A 20,684-nucleotide genomic window follows, 5' to 3' on the forward strand; every position below is an offset into this window, starting at 1 on the left:
AGGGCTCAGAATAGAGCTGAGGGAGTGTTCTCAGGATGTCTGCAGCCCAGATCCGTGTCAACCCTGCTTTCCAAGACAGACTTTGAGAAGAGGAGGGGGGATTGCTTGCTAATTGCTTGTTAATTTTGACAGCAAATTTTTATATAGTTTGTCATAGTCTTTTGACTAAAATGCTATTTAGCTTTAGTCATATTTTAGTAATTTGTTTTACTGACTAAATAACATTAAGATTTTAGTCGACTAAATCTACTGTAGATTTAGTCAACTAAAATCGAATGGGTTTAGTTAATGTGTAATGCATTATTTAACCATTTTTCTAGAAATTCCAAACTCATACTCCTGGAGGAAACATCTATTAGACTGATGGACAAAGCTACTGAATTACATTTCTATGCGCTCTCCTTGCCTGTTTTTTTTCAGTGTGAGCCACAACTTTCACAGAAATGTCATCATTTTGATGGGATCTCTTCTCAAATCGTCCCCCAACATTTTCGTGTAGTTTTTATTTGTTGACGACAATGTCAATAGATTTAGTCATAGTTTTTGTCATGAGACGATAACTAACCACAATGCCAAAATTAACACAGCGTGTAGGGTACTGGGCCAATGAAGCAGTAGTGCAATGGTGCTCTGAGCCCTATCTTTGCACAAGCCTCTGATGTGTGCCCAGTTGGACAAAGAAAAAAAAAGAAAGAAATGTTTCTTGTTTTCATGTAAACCTCTTAAAGGGAACCAAAGAGAAGTTTTGCACATCATTGCCAGATATAGTATGTGTGTAGAATGGGCTCTATGAGTGACAAACACAACACAAGTTTTGTCTGGCTCAACTAGTGAGACTTCAGAGTCAGAAACCTCCCTTTATGTGCAGATGTGGTCTGGTCAGACAGGTTAAGATGTCTTCTGATTTGGGAGACACTTGAATGTGACAGTGTGCTGTTCCTGTCTGGGGAGAGCTCAACCCTTGATTCTGTTGATGCATCTCACTGACCTACAGTATTGGGAGTTACCACCATACATTTTCCAACCAAATCCAATGTGTCTTCCTTCCAACTAAGTGGCATGTTTGAGAAATGTATATTGATTATCTATTGCTTCCCAATAATATGATCATGGTCCAGAAATGTTGCAATTACTGGGAGTCCCATTTCTTACAGGCAGTGTATTCCCCATCTGTTCCCAGTGAAACATCAATAGTATGATGTCATACAATACAAGCAAGAGAGCTGCATGTAATTTGGATTGACCTGAAACACACCATAGGCAGAGATCAATGTGTTTGACATTTAAACACAGAAAAGGAATCTGTGTGCAACAGCAAAGCCTATTCACTGTCTTCTGGTTACAAAGATGCCTGTGTCTTTAAGCCGCAGTCAGCCACCTTGGCGTTGCTTGGCAACTGAAAGCATCAGCAGTTACCTAAGAAGTTAAATTGCATCAATTGACGATTAATACTGCCGCAGCTAGCCAGGGTTGTCAGAGCTAGCTTGTCAAGAGAGTGGTCTACTATCGATATGACAGGAGGACTGCTCTGTTTTCAACATGCCTTTTTCCACATAAGTCCTATTTTTAAATCCAGTAGTTTTTCTCTCTCTCTCTCTCTCTCTCTCTCTCTCTCTCTCTCTCTCTCTCTCTCTCTCTCTCTCTCTCTCTCTTTCTGCACAAGGAGAGACATCTATAGATAATGATGTCACACTTTGGTACTTTCCCCATAGATTCTCAGCCATTTTGCTGTGGCGTATTTCAGTCAGTTGCTTTGAATTCCCAAGCACACTAGTCTGCTCTCAGAAGTGGCACTTACCTGCAAAATGCCCTTTTTGCTTTTGTTTGGTGTATTTGATATCATAAATTGGACACGACCGAAGGCAGCCCCATCACGGGTTGCACTAATGGCAGAAGATGATTCAGCGGTCACAGTGACCACTCAGCTGTCTTCCGCTGTCACACCGTCACGGTTCATGTGGAACTCCTGACCTGGGGCTGCTAGCACGCACCACTCTCTTGAAGTAAATGGGAAATTGAGCTGACAGGTTTGATGCGTCTGTCTGAGGGTGAATTTGGTCACAGTGAGGGGAGTGGTGACAGTAAAAGAGGGGGCGGGTCAGTTCCACCTTGGTGAATTTGGACATTATGGGGATGAACAGATTGGAAAATTGCTGTCTCTCCTCTGGATCAAAATGCTGATGACCGTTCAGCCATTAGAGCTCAAGATTGAGCTTATGAGTACACTGTAAGGAGTACTCATAAGCCCTGTTGTGTTTTTTCTGATCATATACAACGGCCCAAATGAAAATGCTGACAAACGGTGCACTCTTGAGATATTAGTGCTCATTGCCCATGTCACAGCTAACCATATAATGGATCTATGGATATACATTCTAAATTCATAGGCATTAATATGGAGTTGGTCCCCCTTTGCAGCTAGGCTTTCTACAAGATTTTCGAGTGTGTCTGTGGGAATTTTTGTCCATTCATCCAGAGGAGCATTTGTCAGGTCGGACACTGATGTTGGACAAGAGAGCTTAGCTCCTAATCTCCGTTCTAGCTCATCCCAAAAGTGTTCAACGGGGTTGAGGTCAGGGCTCTATGCGGGCAAGAAAAGTTCTTGCACACCAGCCTCACCCAACCATGCCTTTATGGACCTTGCTTTGTGCACTGGGGCACAGTCATGCTGGGACAGAAAAGAGCCTTCCCCAAACTGTTCCCACAAAGTTGGAAGCATAGAATTGTCCAAAATGTTTTGGTAAGCTGAAGCACTGACATTTCCCTTCACTGGAACTAAGGGGCCTAGGCCAACCCCAGAAAAACAACCACAGACCATTATCCCTCCTCCAAACTTTACAGTTGGCACAATGCAGTCAGGCAGGTAACATTATCCTGGCATTCGCCAAACCCAAACTCTTCCATCAGATTACCAGATAGAGAAGTGTGATTCGTCACTCCACAGAACACGTTTCCACTGCTCCAGAGTCCAGTGGCAGCGTGCTTTACACCACTCCATCCAACGCTTGGCATTGCACCTTTGCGCTCCAAAATCTTGTAGAAAGCCTTCACAGAAGAGTGGAAGTGGTTATAGCTGCAAAGGGGGGACCAACTCCATATTAATGTCTATGAATTTAGAATGGGATGTCACAAAAGGTCCTGTAGGTGTAATGTGTAGGTTTCCCAATTATTTTGTCCACACAGGGTATATATGCCCAGCTAGCCATTATGCCCATAGAGATCCATTGTTGACTTAGCTGTGACATGAGCACTAATATCTCAAGAGTCCACAGGCTGTCAACATTTGACTGTTGTATACGATCAGAAATAACCTAATAACAGGGCTTATGATGCTAAATACCAAACTACTCCTTTACAAGAGACATTGGTCCTCATTCCTGAACGCAGTTAAGAAGAAATTTCTTCTTAACTCCACTTACGAAGTTCCCGGGACAATTCTGGCATTCCTGAATGTTTTCTTATCTCGGATTTGTTCTTATCCAAGAACAGGATTTAAGAACATGGAAATGCAGTTGTAGGTAGGCTAGATTGGAGTGCGCCCATGTTCGCAAGGGCTGAATTTATGAGAAATCTGAGGTGATTGCATTCACATCAATTCTACAGACATCATTGAAATAATAATAATAATAAATACGAGAATATTTGTATCATTTCCAATTACGTTTCACATTTATAGTCATGATTCTACGAGGCATCGTGGTGTCCTAGAATAAATAAAAGTACTACACAAACACTGCAAATGGCAGTGAATGAATAAATAAGCACTAAACTCAGTCGCTATACTCAGACTCAGCACAACAGCACCTTATATTCCTGTCGTCGTCAGAATGGACACATCTACATTGTGTAAATAAACACGTGAATATCCATAACTAAAATATATCATATGGGCCTACATAATATAGATAGGGCATATCAAGATCCACAAGTAGCCTACTCATGCATTTAACTAAATGTACAATTTAATCATCTGCTCTCAGCACATCCCATCCCTTTTATGTAGGCTTTATATTTTGCATTTTGTATTAAAAGTTCACGTCTGGTTTTTATGGAAGAGCATTAGGGCCAACAACTGAGTTTATTATTTTTTCAAGCTTCTGAGTTTAAAGTCAGAATTTTTTAGAAAAAAGTCAGAAATAACTAGATTAAAGTCAGAATTTCTGAGAAAAAAACTCAAAAAAAACAAAAAAACAGCTGTTGTCCCTAATGCTCTTCCATAGGTTTTCTTTTGTTATTTTGTATTGTTTTTTTTCCCCACCTTGCTTAAACTTAGTGTGCACGTTATAGGAGCCAGCGGAGAAACATCTCACTGCTCATTTTATGTGACGAATAAAACGTCAACGTGAACATTAACATCAATCAACTTTTCCTGCGCTGTCTGGGGATTCTGTGTGCACACGACCCTAGTAAGGAGCTGGCGGGGCGTTTATGTAGGCCTATGCAAATTCAGGTGTACGAGAATGCACATTCAACTTAAGAAGGGGAGCACAGCTGAGAACACTTTGGTGGTTTAAGAACACATTTCCACGCGTTCATGAATCCGGCGGGGATCTTAGGGTTGGTCTTAGCCTACGAAGTTTGTAAGAAGACATTTAAAGGGGTAGGCTCTTTTTCGACAACCTGGACCTTATTTACGGCATATTATAAGACGTTTGACTCACCGAGATAACTTTGGTGGAATTCGGAGGCCTGTAGAAGAAATAAAAAATCCAGCGCGAGCCAAGTATATCCATGTAATGGCGGCGGACGGGGCACCGAGAATGCAGCTTCTAAAAAATGTGTTTTCTGCCGCGAAAAGGTTGTTTTCATCGATCTATTTTTATGAATCTGTGAAACTGTAGGCTACACTCGCAGCTCACATTCTCTACGCTACGATCGGCTTGTTGCTGCCTGGAATATTGTGTGCAATATGGCTGAATATTTATCAGATTTTGAGGATATAGAAGATGACGGAAGCCAATCGTAGCGTAGAGAATGTGAGCCGCGAGTGTAGCCTACAGACGGAGAATAGCCAGTCTGCGCGCTGTGCTCTGCACATGCGTGCTGGAGCAAGTGGGGAAGATTTATTTAGTTTCTAAAGACGTTTCTAAAGATGATATTACAGAGGCAACTGTTTTTCTAAAGATGATATTACAGAGGCAACTTTTTTAGCTGTTACAGATTGGGATTTTCAAGTTAGGAATCCTAAATTAGGATGGCATAGAACCTGTCCTAAATTCAATATAACTGCCTAAATTGCACTGTTTTATTAAAGTTTGTAATATTTTGGGGGGTAGAAAGTAACCATGTAGATTTCAAACATGTGGTCAGTTTATCACAATAACACCTGTTCCTAAATCTGCTACCACGCAGTTGGAGATTGCTAGCAGTTTCAATGCTGTCATCTGTCTGCTCAGGGACTAGGCGACACGACACCACGGTCTGTGTAGATAAACTTGGAGTTCATTCATAACTCATATTGGTGGCAGGGTCAAGCAAGATTGTATGGCTGATCACCTGATTTTTAGCTAGCTAACTTATTACATTTTAAGATGCTATATTTAGTGGTGGTGCTGCTGCGCGCCAGTTGGCGTGCCAGGCCACCAGGAAAGCTCCCGGTGCTCCCGATGGCCAGTCCGCCCCTGGCTGTGTCAAACCCAGGAATTATGTCCGCTATTAGCCGTGATGCTAATGTTAAACTCCATTGACTTAAAGACTTAAGTCTTCTTTTTTGCCATTAAAACAAATATTTATTTTTGGCCTGGCGGTGGTTCTCGTTACAATTATGGGGGAAACATTGCATATCCATAGCCAGCCCAGTGAGAGCCGTTGATGGCTGTGTCGAGGAGCGGTATTAATCAAAGCCGACAGTCTTGTGTAGCCTACATTCTAAACATACAGGCATGACAGGACGAGTGCTGATTGAATAGTAAAATTTACAGTTATAGTTAGGATTTCCTAAATTAAGCTAAGATAGGAGGTCTGAGGTAGAATGTGTTACAGCCATGAGTTTAGGAATTGTTTCTGTAATACTGTAGGAAGATACAGCCATGAGTTTAGGAATTGCTTCTGTAATACTGTAGGAAGATAGGATTTCCTATCTTTGAAACCTAATTAAGATAGGACAAGAAATTAGATATTTTTCTTTAATGGGGCCCCAGGGCTTCTCCCAGTGGCAGAGCCTCCCCAGTCCTAAAATAGTCTTTGTCTATTTGCTTTGTTTTCTGCTTCATGAGCTGCCTTCATTGCCATATTGCGGTGCTACTGTAAACCACATTAGCCGCAGGCTTCCCAGAAGATATATTCTGTCATCATGCAGTGTTGAGAAAGTTTCTTCTGCCTGGCTCTGACTACCTTGGAAACAGAATTGCTTTGGCCATCGGCCAGGCTTAACTTGCTCCTATTGCTCTGTGAGTTTGAAAGGCCTCTGATATAGCTAGTCACCTGGCCTCATGATATAGTCTTGAATCCCAGTCTGTATTTTGGGACTAGAAACAGATTAGTGATAATTCCGTTCATTTGAAGATAGTTTAAAGTATTTAAAGCCTGCCTACACATTAGGCTATCTGAAAAATTCTGTACTCTGTGTAAAAGCTAACTTGGTGTGTGCATGCGTGCGTGTGTGCGTCCGTGCGTGCATGCTACTACTAGCCGAACAGAGGCGCAGATTAATTTTCCCCATTTGTCAGAGTCCCCCACACCACCCTCCCATGCTGTCACAGACACGTCCCAGACACCCCCTCCAGTCCTTATCTCCCTGCCTTAATAAGGCATGAATAATCATCTCATTAATGTCTTAAGTCCTCTGCAGCAGCCTGACAATGGGCAGCATGGTTTGTAACCCTATTATGTGTTCTACTAAGCCCTCTAGCCCAGGGCTGAGATGGATGGATGGGTGGTCGGCAGAGACGTGGAGAGCACGGGAGAGACCGAGTCTGGTTCCGGAGATGCTCTAGAGAGGGAGGGAAGATGACTTGCCAGCTCTACCTTATTTAAGCCCTCCTCATCAAAGTTGCATGGTACAGTCAATCACGGCAATGGTTTAACGGTTCTCGCAATTTGTGCCTTTTATGACACATGACTAAACCCAAAAAGCTGTTTAGGCTCCTCAACAGAATGACTTGTCACAATTTGCATGACAGACAGTTTGCATTAGAATTTATACAACGCTTCTTGTCACATAGCTGTGGGTGGCAGTCCAGCCAGGAGAAAGCTAATACAGTATAGATACATGGAAAAAAAAAGAAGAAAATAATATAAAATGTATACTATATGTATAAACTATAAATTAATCATTTTGTCCAAACAACATGGCAACAAGAAAGTGAGGTAAAGAAGAGTAATTATTTACATAGAAATTTGGCGATGCATGAGCACTTTAACTTATTTAATCTCTCACATTTGAGAACACACACAGACACACTATCATACCCTTCCTTGCCCACACTCATTCCACTGACCTCAGGATGACTTCCTCCTCTGTGGCCCCCCAGGGGCCAGAACTGTATTATTTATGTGCTCTATTAGGCCTTAGTCATTGGAGAGGGAGAGGTAAACGTACCCTTATGTAACAGACTGACAGTAAGCTAATGAGCGCTGTGTCCTGTGCTTACCAGAAGCTATTAGTTGCAGGTTTCTCTGAAGTGATTCGAGCTCTTACTCCTCTTCTCTGTAATTTCACTGTTTCTGTTATTCAATGCAAGCTTTTTTGTCAATTGATTTTTTGGATTTACCTACACAATGTACAGTACCTACAATGTCCAAATGCTTTTACGTTGTACATTGAAGATGGCTGAGCCTATGGGTAGGCTTTGTCATGTATTAGCTGGTTGGCTTGTACCTGCCAACTCCACTCTTGTTTTCTCCTGTCTGTACTGTTGAGGATGTCACCAGCGGCCTTTGTTTGTTTTAGATGGTACAAATAACCCCAATTACCTGTGCAGATGTCCACAGCTCACTGACCACACACACACACACACACACACACAGACACACACACACACACACACACGTACACACACACACTGATAAATGATGGAGGATTTGTATTGAAGAGTCAATGCCGAGAGGAAGTAGTACGCCGGAACAGAATTGTAGATCAGACTCAAGATTTATTGAGTACAACAGCAGACAGGATCCTGGGTCAGTCACAGATATACACTATAGATTCAGTGTACTCTGATCGGACAACATAGCATTGAGTTTGTGCCATCTTTATAGTCATGGTGTGGCCGGATTCTATACATAGTTCAGTCTTACGCCCTTATACATCTGTGCATCAATGCCTAGTTGGCTTTTACTGTTTGCACCTGGTCTTCTCTCTATTCCTAGATTCTGACCATATAGGTCCTGGCACTGGCAATAGCTTAAGAACAGGAAAAACAGGACTAGAGTCAGCAGAAAACCTCTTATCACACACACACACACACACACACACACACACACACACACACACACACACACACACTTTAACCGATACTAAACCCTGTCACTACATGTGAGGGCCACAAAATGTCGAAAAACATACGGTGAAGATGGTAAAACAACATAAAGTCTAGTGTGTTGACAAGTATTAGAAAAGAAAAAGAACGCACTCAACTCAACTTGACTTATACTGAAAACAACTGGGTGATAATTTCTAAATGGTATATGAATGAAGATTGAGAACAGCACTCAAAGTTTATATTTTTGTTGACAAGTATGCCACCATGCCAGCTTGTTGTGAGGTGTGATGTTCAGCAGTTGTACTGCTTTCATCTACAGTAGCTACTCAACTGAGCTGTGGCAGGAGTGTTCACAAACAGTCATAACATAGTGTTTATATTGAATCGAATGTATTTATTGTCATTGTGCCAAGGTACAACGGAATTAAATTAGCCTCAACTTCAGTGCGCTGGACAACATACAACATCACAGTGTGCGGATCACAATACACAGACAACATCACACAATAACAATATAACGTCACACAATAAGAATATAAATAAAAAAATAAATAAAAATATATAAAATGTTGCGCTGGATGAAATATTACACAGTGCGTTTTGGGCAGGGGGGGATTAGTGCAATTTGGCATTCAGGGTGATCACGGCTCTGTTATTGAATCTGAATATTATTCCCAAGTTGGGCTTATGAATATTAGTCCCAGTGTTGAGATCAGCGTCATGGAGACATTATGAACACAACAGCCAATAACACAGTTCCAGATATACTATGGTGCTCTCCCAAACAAAATCAATGAGACGGTATTCATCAAACTGCACTGGCTAGAGCATCCAGGCAGCACTAATCGAATTGTTGCAACGTCAATATACGCAGACAGCATCAATCCAACCTAGTGTCCCATGTGATGACCTCAATCACTGACAGATGAGACTATTGACCCCTCTGTGACTGGCCGCTACACAGTTCATCAGGTGTGGGTGTGTTCTGTAGTTCTGCCGGTTTTAGATTTGTCCTGGCCGCCAGCTGTCAGGGGCTGTAGCAGAGGTATCGTCATCAACCTGATGAGTGGTTGTTGCTCTATGCCAATTGAACTGCACCCTGGCCGTAACTGATTATCAACCTTGCTTTGGTCAGCAGATTGGCAGTGGATTAGGGACTGGAGCCTAACCGATCCTAACCTTATTAGAAAAAGCATGGTAAGCATTACGCAATGTCGGTTTATGGTGCTGTCTAACTTGATGATGATTCAATCCACCTCCAACATTGACTTGATCATCATAGCCAGGCCATCTATAATGATTGGATTGGTGATCATTGAACGACCCGCTCTACCAACTGAGCTACAGCTGCCCCTAAAATGGATTGGGCTGTCCAGATGGCCCAGTCATAATCCTAGTGTGATGTAGACTGCCTATATCACATATGTAGTAATAGTAGTAGTACTTTATTGATCCCTGGGGAAAGGGAATAAGTAAATAAGGTTTATCAAAAGTAAAATAAAAATACAGACAAAAGAGAGCAGCAAGTTGTTGAGCCATGTTGTGGCTAAACCATGTGGAGGTTAACTGTACTGAGGTTGAACCTTGTTGAGGTTGAACCGTGTTGAGGTTGAACCGTGTTGAGGTTAAACCATGTTGAGGTTAAATCATGTTGAAGTTGAATTGCATTCTCTGTGCCTATAGCCGAGAGCTCTGGAGTCGGAGGAGCCGCGTTGTGAGAGATGAAGTTCACCTCACGTAAATGTGGAGAGCCTGGCTTTGTTCCTCCACAGACAACAGGTCAGAGCAGATTGTGCCTCACAGAGCAATTATATTGTTCTTGTTTGCCAATTACACCCAAACAAGACAGGGTCAGGGAGTGCTGGGATTCATTAAAGTATGCAGTCGCCCAGGAACCTTTTCAGATAGCAAGTGAAGACTTGATATCTGGCCTACCGATGTTAATTAAAAGCAGCGATTGTGATGTAGCATTTGGATCTGGAAGTAGTAGCTGTTTCCTATTCCTGTGCGAAGCTACTGCAGGTGCCTGTACAACAGAGGTGAGATGATGATCAGGCTGGTGATGATGATGAGGAAGATTATTATTAAACGATACAGTTCCGTAATAATGAAGGTGGTTATCCTAACAACGTGTCTTTCCTGGGCAGGTGAAGCAGATCATGGAGGAAGCTGTGACTAAGAAGTTTGTCCATGAAGACAGCAGCCACATCATCGGCTTGTGCAGTGAGTACACATCCTGTCTTGTCCACTGCTCGTTCCTGCCACACGCACACACTCTTCAGCTGGTGATTTAAGACCGTCTGGCTGAAGGACACTACTTGACGTCATGGGTTCGCTGACTGTGCTGGGGCATCAATGGAAAGTTAATAATCACAGTGGAGTCAATGGAAACCAATTTTAGCCCCCTTTACAAAATCCAGTTTCTCTAAGGCCTGTCCCTGTGTGAGTGTGTGTGCTTGTGTGCGTGCGCGTGTGTGTATGTATATGTTTGTGTGTGTGGCCGTGTGTGTATGTGCGGCTGTGTGTGTGTGTGTGTGGGTGTCACGCTTTGTGTGAGTGACCATCCCCTCAGTGCTGTGTTTTTTGGAAGGCCGCCAGGGAGAGAGGGCTGACATTTCCACCCAGAAGTGGCCACGCTGTCACCGAGCTGTGAGCTGGCAGAGTGTGTGACTCACGCTTGGACAGGGCTGGACTGGCCATGTGGTGTACCGGGCAAATGCCCGGTGGGCCGGACCTACTTGTGGGCCGATGTAAAAAAACGAGCTAACGAACGGCCCATAGAGCAGGGACAGCGGCCCATTGGTCCATTGTCTATACTGACGCTGTGCTGGCCCAATCATATGTAGGCCCCACCCCTCCCTCTGTTAGTTTCAGGTGTCATTTGCGTGGGCCGTCAGAGAGCCGCAGCAGCCCCCCCCCCCCCCCCCGTCAACAAATCGCGCAGCAGCACCCCCCCCCCCCGTCAACAAATCGCGCAGCAGCCCCCCCCCCCCCCCCCCCCCCCGTCAACAAATCGCGCAGTAACACCCCCCCCCCCCCCCCCCCCGTCAACAAATCGCGCAGCAGCCCCCCCCCCCCCCCCCCCCCGTCAACAAATCGCGCAGTAACACCCCCCCCCCCCCCCCCCCCCCGTCAACAAATCGCGCAGCAGCACCCCCCCCCCCCCCCGTCAACAAATCGCGCAGTAGCACCCCCACCCCCCCCCCCCCCCCCCCCCCCCCCCCCGTCAACAAATCGCGCAGCAGCACCTCCCCCCCCGTCAACAAATCGCCCAGTCCAGTCCTGCGCTTGGACCACCGCACGCTCCCGCCATGTTGACGCAGGGGGCCGGAGAGGATAGCATTACGTCTGTCTCTGGCCTCAGAACGACCTACTACCCACCGAGTAGCCAAGCATGCGTCCCTGAGGCCTCGCAAACTGGGTCAGGGGATACGGGGACAGGGAATGTGGGGAAGAGAGGATATGGTTGAAAGATGAGGTGGGGACACAGACAAAGTGGGGATGTAAAATATTGGGACAGGGAATATGAGGAGATGATATGGGTTATGGTGTTGCAATATAAAGAGGGTACTGACTCCCAGCCCCACCTGTCGATCAGTAGAGCCTGGTTCCGTCGTCTCTTTCTCTTTATCTCTCTCTCTCTTTCTCTCTCTCTCTCTCCATCGCTTGTCTTGAAACAGTGCCCCCTGGGAATTAAAGTGTCCCTCCAAACTGTAATTACAACCACTCAATTCTAAGGACCCGCGAGACCTTTCACCCTTCCAATGCTGTCCCTCACCCAAGGTGTTGAACCAGCTGGCTCCACAAAGGTTCTTCCCTCCTGTCTGGCCTCCACTCTCCAGAGTGCCCCGGCTTACTGTAGGTGGTGTTCTTTAATCTGGGCCTCCACAGTTCTTCCCTCATGCTATTCCTCTGGGCTGCCCTTGAGGCTGCCTTAATACTGCCTGTCAGGTGTGCTCATAAAGCACAGCTGCCCCTCTAACCATTGTTTCTGACCCCGAGTGTGTTTGCCTGAGGAAGAGACTAGAGATAAGACTTCGGCTCTGTGGCGGTGCAGTGGAGGCCAGTCTGGAGAAGGGTTATCGATGAGGTCATCATCCCTGTTGGGGATAAATAGAAAGAAACGTTAAATCCTGTAAATGTTGTGATTGGACGTCATGTGCTGTGAGGACTTTCACTGGATTGCATTTATAGGCAAGATGAGTCATTGAGCTAATCAAGGCAGCGGGAAGTGATGGATTTCCACGTGATCACCACGGGAATCAAATTGTGATCTGTGGTCTGTGTGTGTGTGTGTGTCTATGCTTGTGGGTGAGTTGGTGTGTATGTGTGTGTGTGTTTTCTCCTACTGTCTACTCAGCTTGATCTCTCACACTCTGCACATCCCCTGTCGCTCTTGCAGCATTTCATGGTCATGTCTCTTACAACTCCGTGTGCGTCTGTTTGCGCTGAGTGGACTGTTGTGCACGTTGTGTGTACGCGCGCCCGCTCGATGTGGCCGTGTCTCAGCAGCACGCGGCCTCATCGGGCCACGGTCACCTCCTCGCCGACTTCGCCACGGCTCCCTGGGAAAGGGGAAATGTCAGGTGCTAATGAGCGCCAATGACGTCACGATGGCGGTGACTCATCGTGTGACCCTCCACCCCCCCACCCCCCACGACAGGCGTCTCTCTAATGTCTGCTAATTGCGGAACATCCGCTAACGAAGTCTGAATTAATACTGTTGTTTCATTAGCAGTGGGAGGGCGAGCGACGGGCAGGGAGGGAGGGGGGGTGTGTGTTATTTGGGGTTATGGATGGCACTGCTTAATTAACACATTGACATTCATCCCCCCTGCGCAGAGAGAGAGAGAGGTTGATGGGGGACAGAAAGAGCGATGAGGAGGGAGAAGGAGAGAGGCAGACGACGAGAGAGATGAGCAGGAGGAGTGTGAGAGAGGGATGAAGAGGAGAGCAGAGAAAGCAGGGTTTTAAGGGGAAGAGCAGGATCCTGTGTAAAAGGTTCATTCAGATTCCCCATGTTCACTAGGAAGAGGGTACGTGAGTTCAGATGGACAATTTAAACATTTAGATTCACAGAAATAACAATTCAACAATTGGATTTAGCCAAACCTTTTCTAAGATTCTGCATTGCATTGAACCATTTTCAGTTCTCATTCGCCTCCTGAAAGCTGTTTTAAAATGTAATTGACCCCTGGCCTGAGACCATAAAATATTCATATCCACATCAACACACATATACATCAAACCCTTGCTCATGCGCACACACACACACACACACACACACACACACACACACACACACACACACGCTATACAGTTCACTCATCCCTATTGCCTGTGGGTGGAGGGGATATGGAGTTGTTATGTATGCCATGGATGGTCAGAGCTAGAGCACAGTGAGAGGATGTAGGGATAGACCAGATACACATCTCTGTTTCAGCACAAACAATACTGGGGATGTGAAGATTGTTATTGATACACATCACATTTCTGTGTATGTGTGTGTGTGTGTGTCACATTTCTGTGTGTGTGTGTGTGTGTGTGTGTGTGTGTGTGTGTGTGACAAGTGTATGTTTCTGTATGATGTGTGTGTCCCTGACTAGTCTAGTCAAGGAACATACTGTACCGGCTCCTCTGACGTTGGCACATTAGTCAGACTACAGCAGGATAATGACCACTGCACTCGTGCGCACGCACGCACGCACACACACACACACACACACACACACACACACACACACACACACACACACACACACACACAGTAGAGGCAGTTCCTTATTTGAAGATTTCCTATTGGAGTGACTTGTGTGTATGCGTGTGTGCGTGCGTGCGTGCGTGTGTGTGTGTGCATGGTTGTGTGCTCATTATCAAGGGTCAGACCTGACGCCTCCTTACTCCAGTTAAGATGATAGAGATCATTCCGCTGATGCAAAGGCATCCCCTGTCCCTGTGGAACGTGGTAAACAAGATTCAGTATCTAATGGTCAAAGATGACTCATACTTATTATCCACAGCAGCATTTGAATCACAGTTTAATCTCTGTTAAAAGCCAAATTAATCTGATGCTATATTATCGGTTGGCTTTTCTTTCTATTCATAAATGTTTACGTAGAGCAGAACTTGTTTATGGTCTCTTCATCTCAGCTCTTCTCCCTTAAAGTTAGTTATCTTTGCACAGAGACATCTCAGTAAACGTGTGACATTGTCGATATACTGTACGAGCTGTGGGAACTCAGGTCTCTGAGGCCAGACAACATCGGGCTTCCCAAGCCAACAAATGAATTCTTGTGACTCATTACCACGTTACTCCAGCAGTGAAGTGCCTACCGCTGTGTGTGTGGTTGTGCGTGTGTGTGTGTGTGGGTGAGTGTTAGAGGGGAAAGGGTGTGTGTGTGTGTGTGTGTGTGTGTGTGTGTGTGTGTGTGTGTGTGTGTGTGTGTGTGTGCGCGTGCGTGCGTGCGTGCGTGCGTCAGTGCGTGCGTGCGTGCGTGCGTGCCGTGGGAGGTGTGTGTGCGCGTGCGTGCGTGCCGTGGGAGGTGGTGGGGGGGGGGAGTTGATGCAATTACCATTTCAATACTCTACAGTTTTTCAGAACTGCGATGGTATACAGTATAGGGCTTTGCTTCTTTAGTTCACTCTCTGATTTAAATGAGCAATGGATTTACTTAGACTGAAATGTCAAGGGATGGTGTGTTTGGTTAATGTATGTTTAATAACAGCTGGGACGGCGTTAATAAGGCCCACTTTTGGGTGCGTGACTGCCATTCAGAATCAGGTTTAATCAATGGATGCAATTTCATGCCATGTGGACCATGGTCATATATTATTACTAGGGATGCATGAAAAATATCGGACAGATAATTATCGGGCAGATATCAGGAATTATGACGTCATACAGATAAATCCGATAACGTTAAGAATAGCCTCGATAAAAAAAAAATAAAAAAAATAAAAAGCTCAGATAATAAAGTGGGATTGCGTATCTTGCCAGTACTGTATTGTATGATTAGGAAGAGGTCTGTTTGATTTCTTTCTTGGCTCCGCTCGGTTTGTCTGTACTATGATGTGGAAGGATTGGGAAGAGGCAAGTTTTTTTCTTTTGAGATAAATCAAGCGTTCCCTTTCTCCTGCCTGTTCCGTAAACGGCCTGTCGTAAACTTCCCCTGCAGAGAAGCTCGGTGTAAATAAACACTTTACTAAGGCTAATGTTTACATTTGCTATTCATTTGAAAGAGAGAGAGTTTTGTTTCCATTACTTTATGGAGCACAACAACCTAGCATCTGCACTGAATTGTTTATCTGCTAAGAAGAGTGATTCATTAGTTCATTCACTGTTCAGGGAAATACAGAGGACTCGTTGTTTTGTTCATAGTAGTGTTGATATTTGGTTAGGACAAAGCTACTGTTTGTTAAATCCGTCTTTGTTTACCAGTCTTTCTTACCTCCAGGTGTGCAAAAACTACAAATGAATCTAAATTTTAAAATAAATAAATATAAATATATTATCGGTATCGGCTTGAAAAAAATAATATTGTGCATCTCTAATTATTACCAGGGTTTTTCCTGGCTCAGAATGGGTCTTTGGGGGGTGATGCGCACACAGTTTTGGGGGGAAACCTCTGTTTTATGCCGAGTAGCCTAACAGCATATAGGCCTATATTCTTTGCTGTCGTTCTGACTAAGCTCTCTTTTTACAATTGCGGGAAATCTGCCGACATGACACAAAATGGATATGAAGACAAAATGTTTAAGATACTGATAACATCTAACAACGTCTATGGAGATAATTACTCCATTACTAGTGGTCCAAACCATGGACAATGCAATAAAGAGGGATGGGCTGCACTTGATACAAGCTATCAAACACATTTGGAGAGGATTTGAATTACTGTTATTATTCTAAATTTTAGCATTTTGGCACTAGCGATTTTCCTTTGGCTCTGGGTAAAATCTCTTTGGGGGGCACTATCTAGTTCTTGCTTATGACGTAGATAATTAGGCTAGCCTAATTTTGTTGAAAGTGAAGAAGCACTTGTCAGTATAAGAGGAGTCTGCCTCTGGGCGGCCATATGCCTCTACCTTAAAGTTAAAGTTCACTTTAGATCAGCTGTATCTTTAGAGAAATTGGTTGTGGTAACCTGTAGCTAGATAAACTTTTATTTAGCAAATTTTGTTGCAGTGATTTGTTATCTCGCTATTGTTTGAAAAATGTATGTAGAAGGAGGATATAGCCATCAGGAGGCTAGCTGCTGTTGCTGGGCTGGGTGACTGTGACTGGCCTGGTCTGGACATGGCCAGAGGCTCCTAATGAGACCATTAGCCGAGCCAGACCTTACAATTCCCTCTGCACGTCATCTCATATTTCTCTCTCTCTCTCTCTCTTTCCCCCCCACTCTATTTCTCTCCCTCTCTCCCTGTCTGTCAAAAATTCATCAATTTAGTTTGATTAATTGCTGTATTGGCATGACAGATGTATTTGAATTGTCAAAGCATTAACGATACAAATAGGAAAACAAACCAAACCAGGCCAGGTCCAGCCGGGCTTACAGTATGTGCATGGCTGGCTTGTTTCTCTTCAGGACTGGTAGAACCAAAGGTAGTCATGCCACTGAAATAGCTGTGAATTGGAATAACATGAAATAATGTCTGATAAATGTAGGTCTTGTCACTTAGACACCATGGTGGGAATTACACGATGGCCATGGCCGTCGATGCCCCTCCCTCTGGCCATGATGCCCCCAAAATAATTAGACCCCCTGCGGCCACCGTGGCTTTTGTGCCCGTGCTACCATCTAAATCTCGAGGTTGCTTTAAAAGCATCAGTAGTCTCCTGTCGTTTTCTTGATATTCGGAAATGAATTCAGTTGAGGCTACATTGATATCAATAAAACGTTACACTGATGGTATACAACTGTAGCCTGCTAGTGGCTTTGATCTGACGTGAAACTGGCACGCGCAACCAGCTGCAAGGACTGCTGCTGTGTTGTGGTTCGTTGAGCGCAAGCAAGCAAACAAGGTCTGAATTGACTATATCGATAGCTAATAAATTATGACACTATTCAAAATGCCTTAGCTATCTAGCCATTGCACAACTATTCTTCTTTTTCAATAAAATAATTTCCAGAACAGAGAAAGTCTCTCTTTGTGCCTGGTGATGGCTAATGTGATGGCTAGCTATCTAACTTGCTAACGTTAGCTAATGTTACATTACTGACAGCTAGCATTGTTAGTGCTAAGTAGATAGCTGACTTATTGAGTGCTTAACTGACTCAAACCTTCCGTTTTTTAATACCTGTGTAAGTTGACTGCGCTACTAGCATGCTAGTTAGCTAGCTAGCTAGCATAGCTATCCGATTACACTGGCTACTTATAGCTAGCTAGCTACCCTAATTACAGTACGTTGCACTACTGTATATTGCCTTTCTACAATAATGCCGTGACTAAAGAGACTACATCAACTGAAACGGATTGTGCTGCTAAGTGCATGGATGATTGTCAGGCGGTTGCTTGGCAATACTATAGTGCTACATAGCATTTCCAGGGAAGGGGCCTAATGCTTGCTCGGCTCCATATGATTCAACCAAGATTGCATGACTTATGACAACATTATGGAGGCATCATTTGATACAAAAAGTGAATAAAGTAGGCTATTTGTTTTTGTCATTCATATTCTTATTCATGTCAGACCATTCAGTTCACTGAATTACTGCTTTAAAGTCATCTATTCACATCTTATTTCACTCAATGGCCTTTGTGCCTTGGCATATGTGGCCTTTGTGCCCTAAATAATTGAGTGACACCGAAGGCCAAATGGCTTTGCCCCTAAAATCACGAAAATCCTACCCTGCTGGACACATCAGTTCCAATACTTCCAATGCTAATCCAGCATAATAAGAGCGGGATAGCCAGTTAGCTCATGATCTTACAACAACTAGCAGAAGTTTCCATAACATTAATGGTAGCAGTCAGTGGCTAAAGCAATTACACTGATGATTCATGTAATATTAGCTATTTTGCTGCAATTGGTTCAACTTCTGTTTCTGGACAAAAGTCATTACCTGCTGTATGCACTTCCCTCTAGGTGGTGAAGTAAGTAGACAGTTATCTCTGAGAATGTCCCGCGTGGGAGTCCAATGCTCTGACCACTACTCTACTTGTGGAATTTAGGTACTGTAAGGGATAAAAAGGTTGGAGTGAAAGGATGAACGTGTGGTTTGGGGTATAGTCCCATAAAGTCATCACTACCGGGTCTTGAACCCCGGTCTCCCGGGTGGGAGTCCAATGCTCTGACCACTACTCCACTTGTGCAGTGGAGATTGGCGTGTTGGTTTTGGTGTGCTTCTTCTAGTCCCTAGTGTGGATTGGGGTTAGAATAAGGGTGGGGTTGGGACAGGATCTGACCTATAAGGCAAGGGGTAAATCATTCCCATTGGAATCATTCCCAGGGCCGTTGCTAGGAATTCTGGGGCCCTAACCACCCGCGGAGGTGAGACAAGCAGTCGTGAGGATACCTAAGGGCGAGAGAGATGAGGGGTTCTCAGAACTGTCGGCCACCTTCACCTCTCTTCCACGCCTGGCTTACTTTGATAATCCCTCTCACTGCTGGCTGCAAAGATTCTCACTCCCACACACACACACACACAAGCCCACACGGCACACAGAATATTGGTGTGGGCCCCTACCCCTCCGACTTTTCGTCACCACTTTTTTCGAACCCTTTTTTTAAATTATGTATCATTTAGTATTTATTTTTCTGTTTCTCTATGTTCTTTTTCCAATTAACCTCTCCATAGACACTGGGTATAATTATATAAATAAATTATGCATTGTGTATTATCAGTTGTCTTTATTCACATCTCTTTCTGATTTGCATCATACATTGTTTTACCTATAGTCTAACAAGAAAATTATTTATAATTTAGCAATTTCAAGAAAATCTCAAGCATTGGTGTGCAACAAATATAAAATCACAGTGAATCATTTCTTGCAAATAAAATGGACAACACAATAAAAAACCCTCTTGTTAAATAAAAAAAGAGATACCTTCTTGTAAAATAAAAAATAAAAAATACCACAAGTTAGACCTGCCTGATCTGTCTGTCATAAAATGGAACGCCTAGCTTTTTTTTTTGTTGGCAAAATCACTTATCTTTTTGAAGTCTAACTTCTTGCATAGCTGGTTTTCAACTGAAAGTCTGGCAAGGCTGTTGAGTCTGTCTTGACTCATTGTGGACCTAAGAGTTTTTAACAAGCTTTAACTTGCTAAATGCCCTTTCTCCACCAGCGACAGTCACAGGTAAAGTGCAGAAGATGCAAATGGCAACACACACTTCTCCAAAAATGCTCTGGAGCTGCATTTTGTAGATGGAATTCAAGAGGCCAAGGGGAGATTTGCAGTTTGAAAATGTGGCACTCTACACAGACTTCAAATGTCACACTTTCCTTTCAAAGCCAGCAGTGAGATCATCTTTGAACTTGGTGGTTAATGAATGGCAAACTGAGTGAATCTGATCTTCTTGTAAATCCTTGATTTTCAATACTGCAGCAAACTCTTCACATATGCTTGCAATGGTTCGGAAGCAGGTATCCAAGGCAGAGATGATGTTATCTAATGCCACATAGAAAACATTGTTTTGGAACCAATTTGATTCTGTCTCCTGTTTGTTGCCCTCTTTTGAACTCTGACTCTCATCTGCAAAATGTTTTCTCTTCCTCTTGTGGCTGACTTTAAATCCAGTGGGAACATCCATAGCTTCTGCAACAAGAGACGCTTCTGCCAGTAGACTATCCCGTGAGTTGCGAAAGACCTGCATTTCTTCCTTCAATGCCTTTATGTTGGCTACTTCAACATCTAGTGCAACTCTGCCTGACTGCAGAATTATGTGTTCGGTCTTCAATGGATTGCAGTATTTTCTTCCAAACAGTGAGAAGAATGATGGCTTTAAAATAGGTGAAATAACTCTTCAGACCAATGGCCTCTGATTTGGCTTCATTAGTTAGGCTGCATCTAGGAAGGTATCAGACATGCGGTGGAGTGAGAAGCCAGTCTTATCTTTGAGAATGGCCCATCGCTCTGGGCTGGCACTGAAGATGTACAAGTGATTTTAACAGCCAAAGAATGTTGAAACGTCTGGACATGATTCTGCAGCCTGTACACCAACCAGATTCAATGTATGTGAGGCACAGGGTGAAAATGTAGCTAGTGGGTTTATTTTCTTTATTTCAGCCTGGACCCATTTAACTTTTCCAGACATG

At 44.0% G+C, this 20,684-nt stretch overlaps 1 protein-coding gene across 1 annotated transcript in view; it reads left to right on the forward strand.

The window, feature by feature from the left end:
• sgsm2 (small G protein signaling modulator 2) overlaps window positions 1-20,684 on the forward strand; it is a 68,210-nt gene that overhangs the window by 1,819 nt on the left and 45,707 nt on the right. Inside the window, exon 2 of the mRNA XM_084446951.1 lies at window positions 10,571-10,646. Coding sequence (XP_084303077.1) covers window positions 10,571-10,646 — 76 coding nt within the window. The remainder of the gene's footprint in view (window positions 1-10,570; window positions 10,647-20,684) is intronic.

The sequence above is a fragment of the Borostomias antarcticus genome (genome assembly GCF_949987555.1).
Source record: "Borostomias antarcticus genome assembly, chromosome: 1".
NCBI lineage: Eukaryota > Metazoa > Chordata > Actinopteri > Stomiiformes > Stomiidae > Borostomias > Borostomias antarcticus.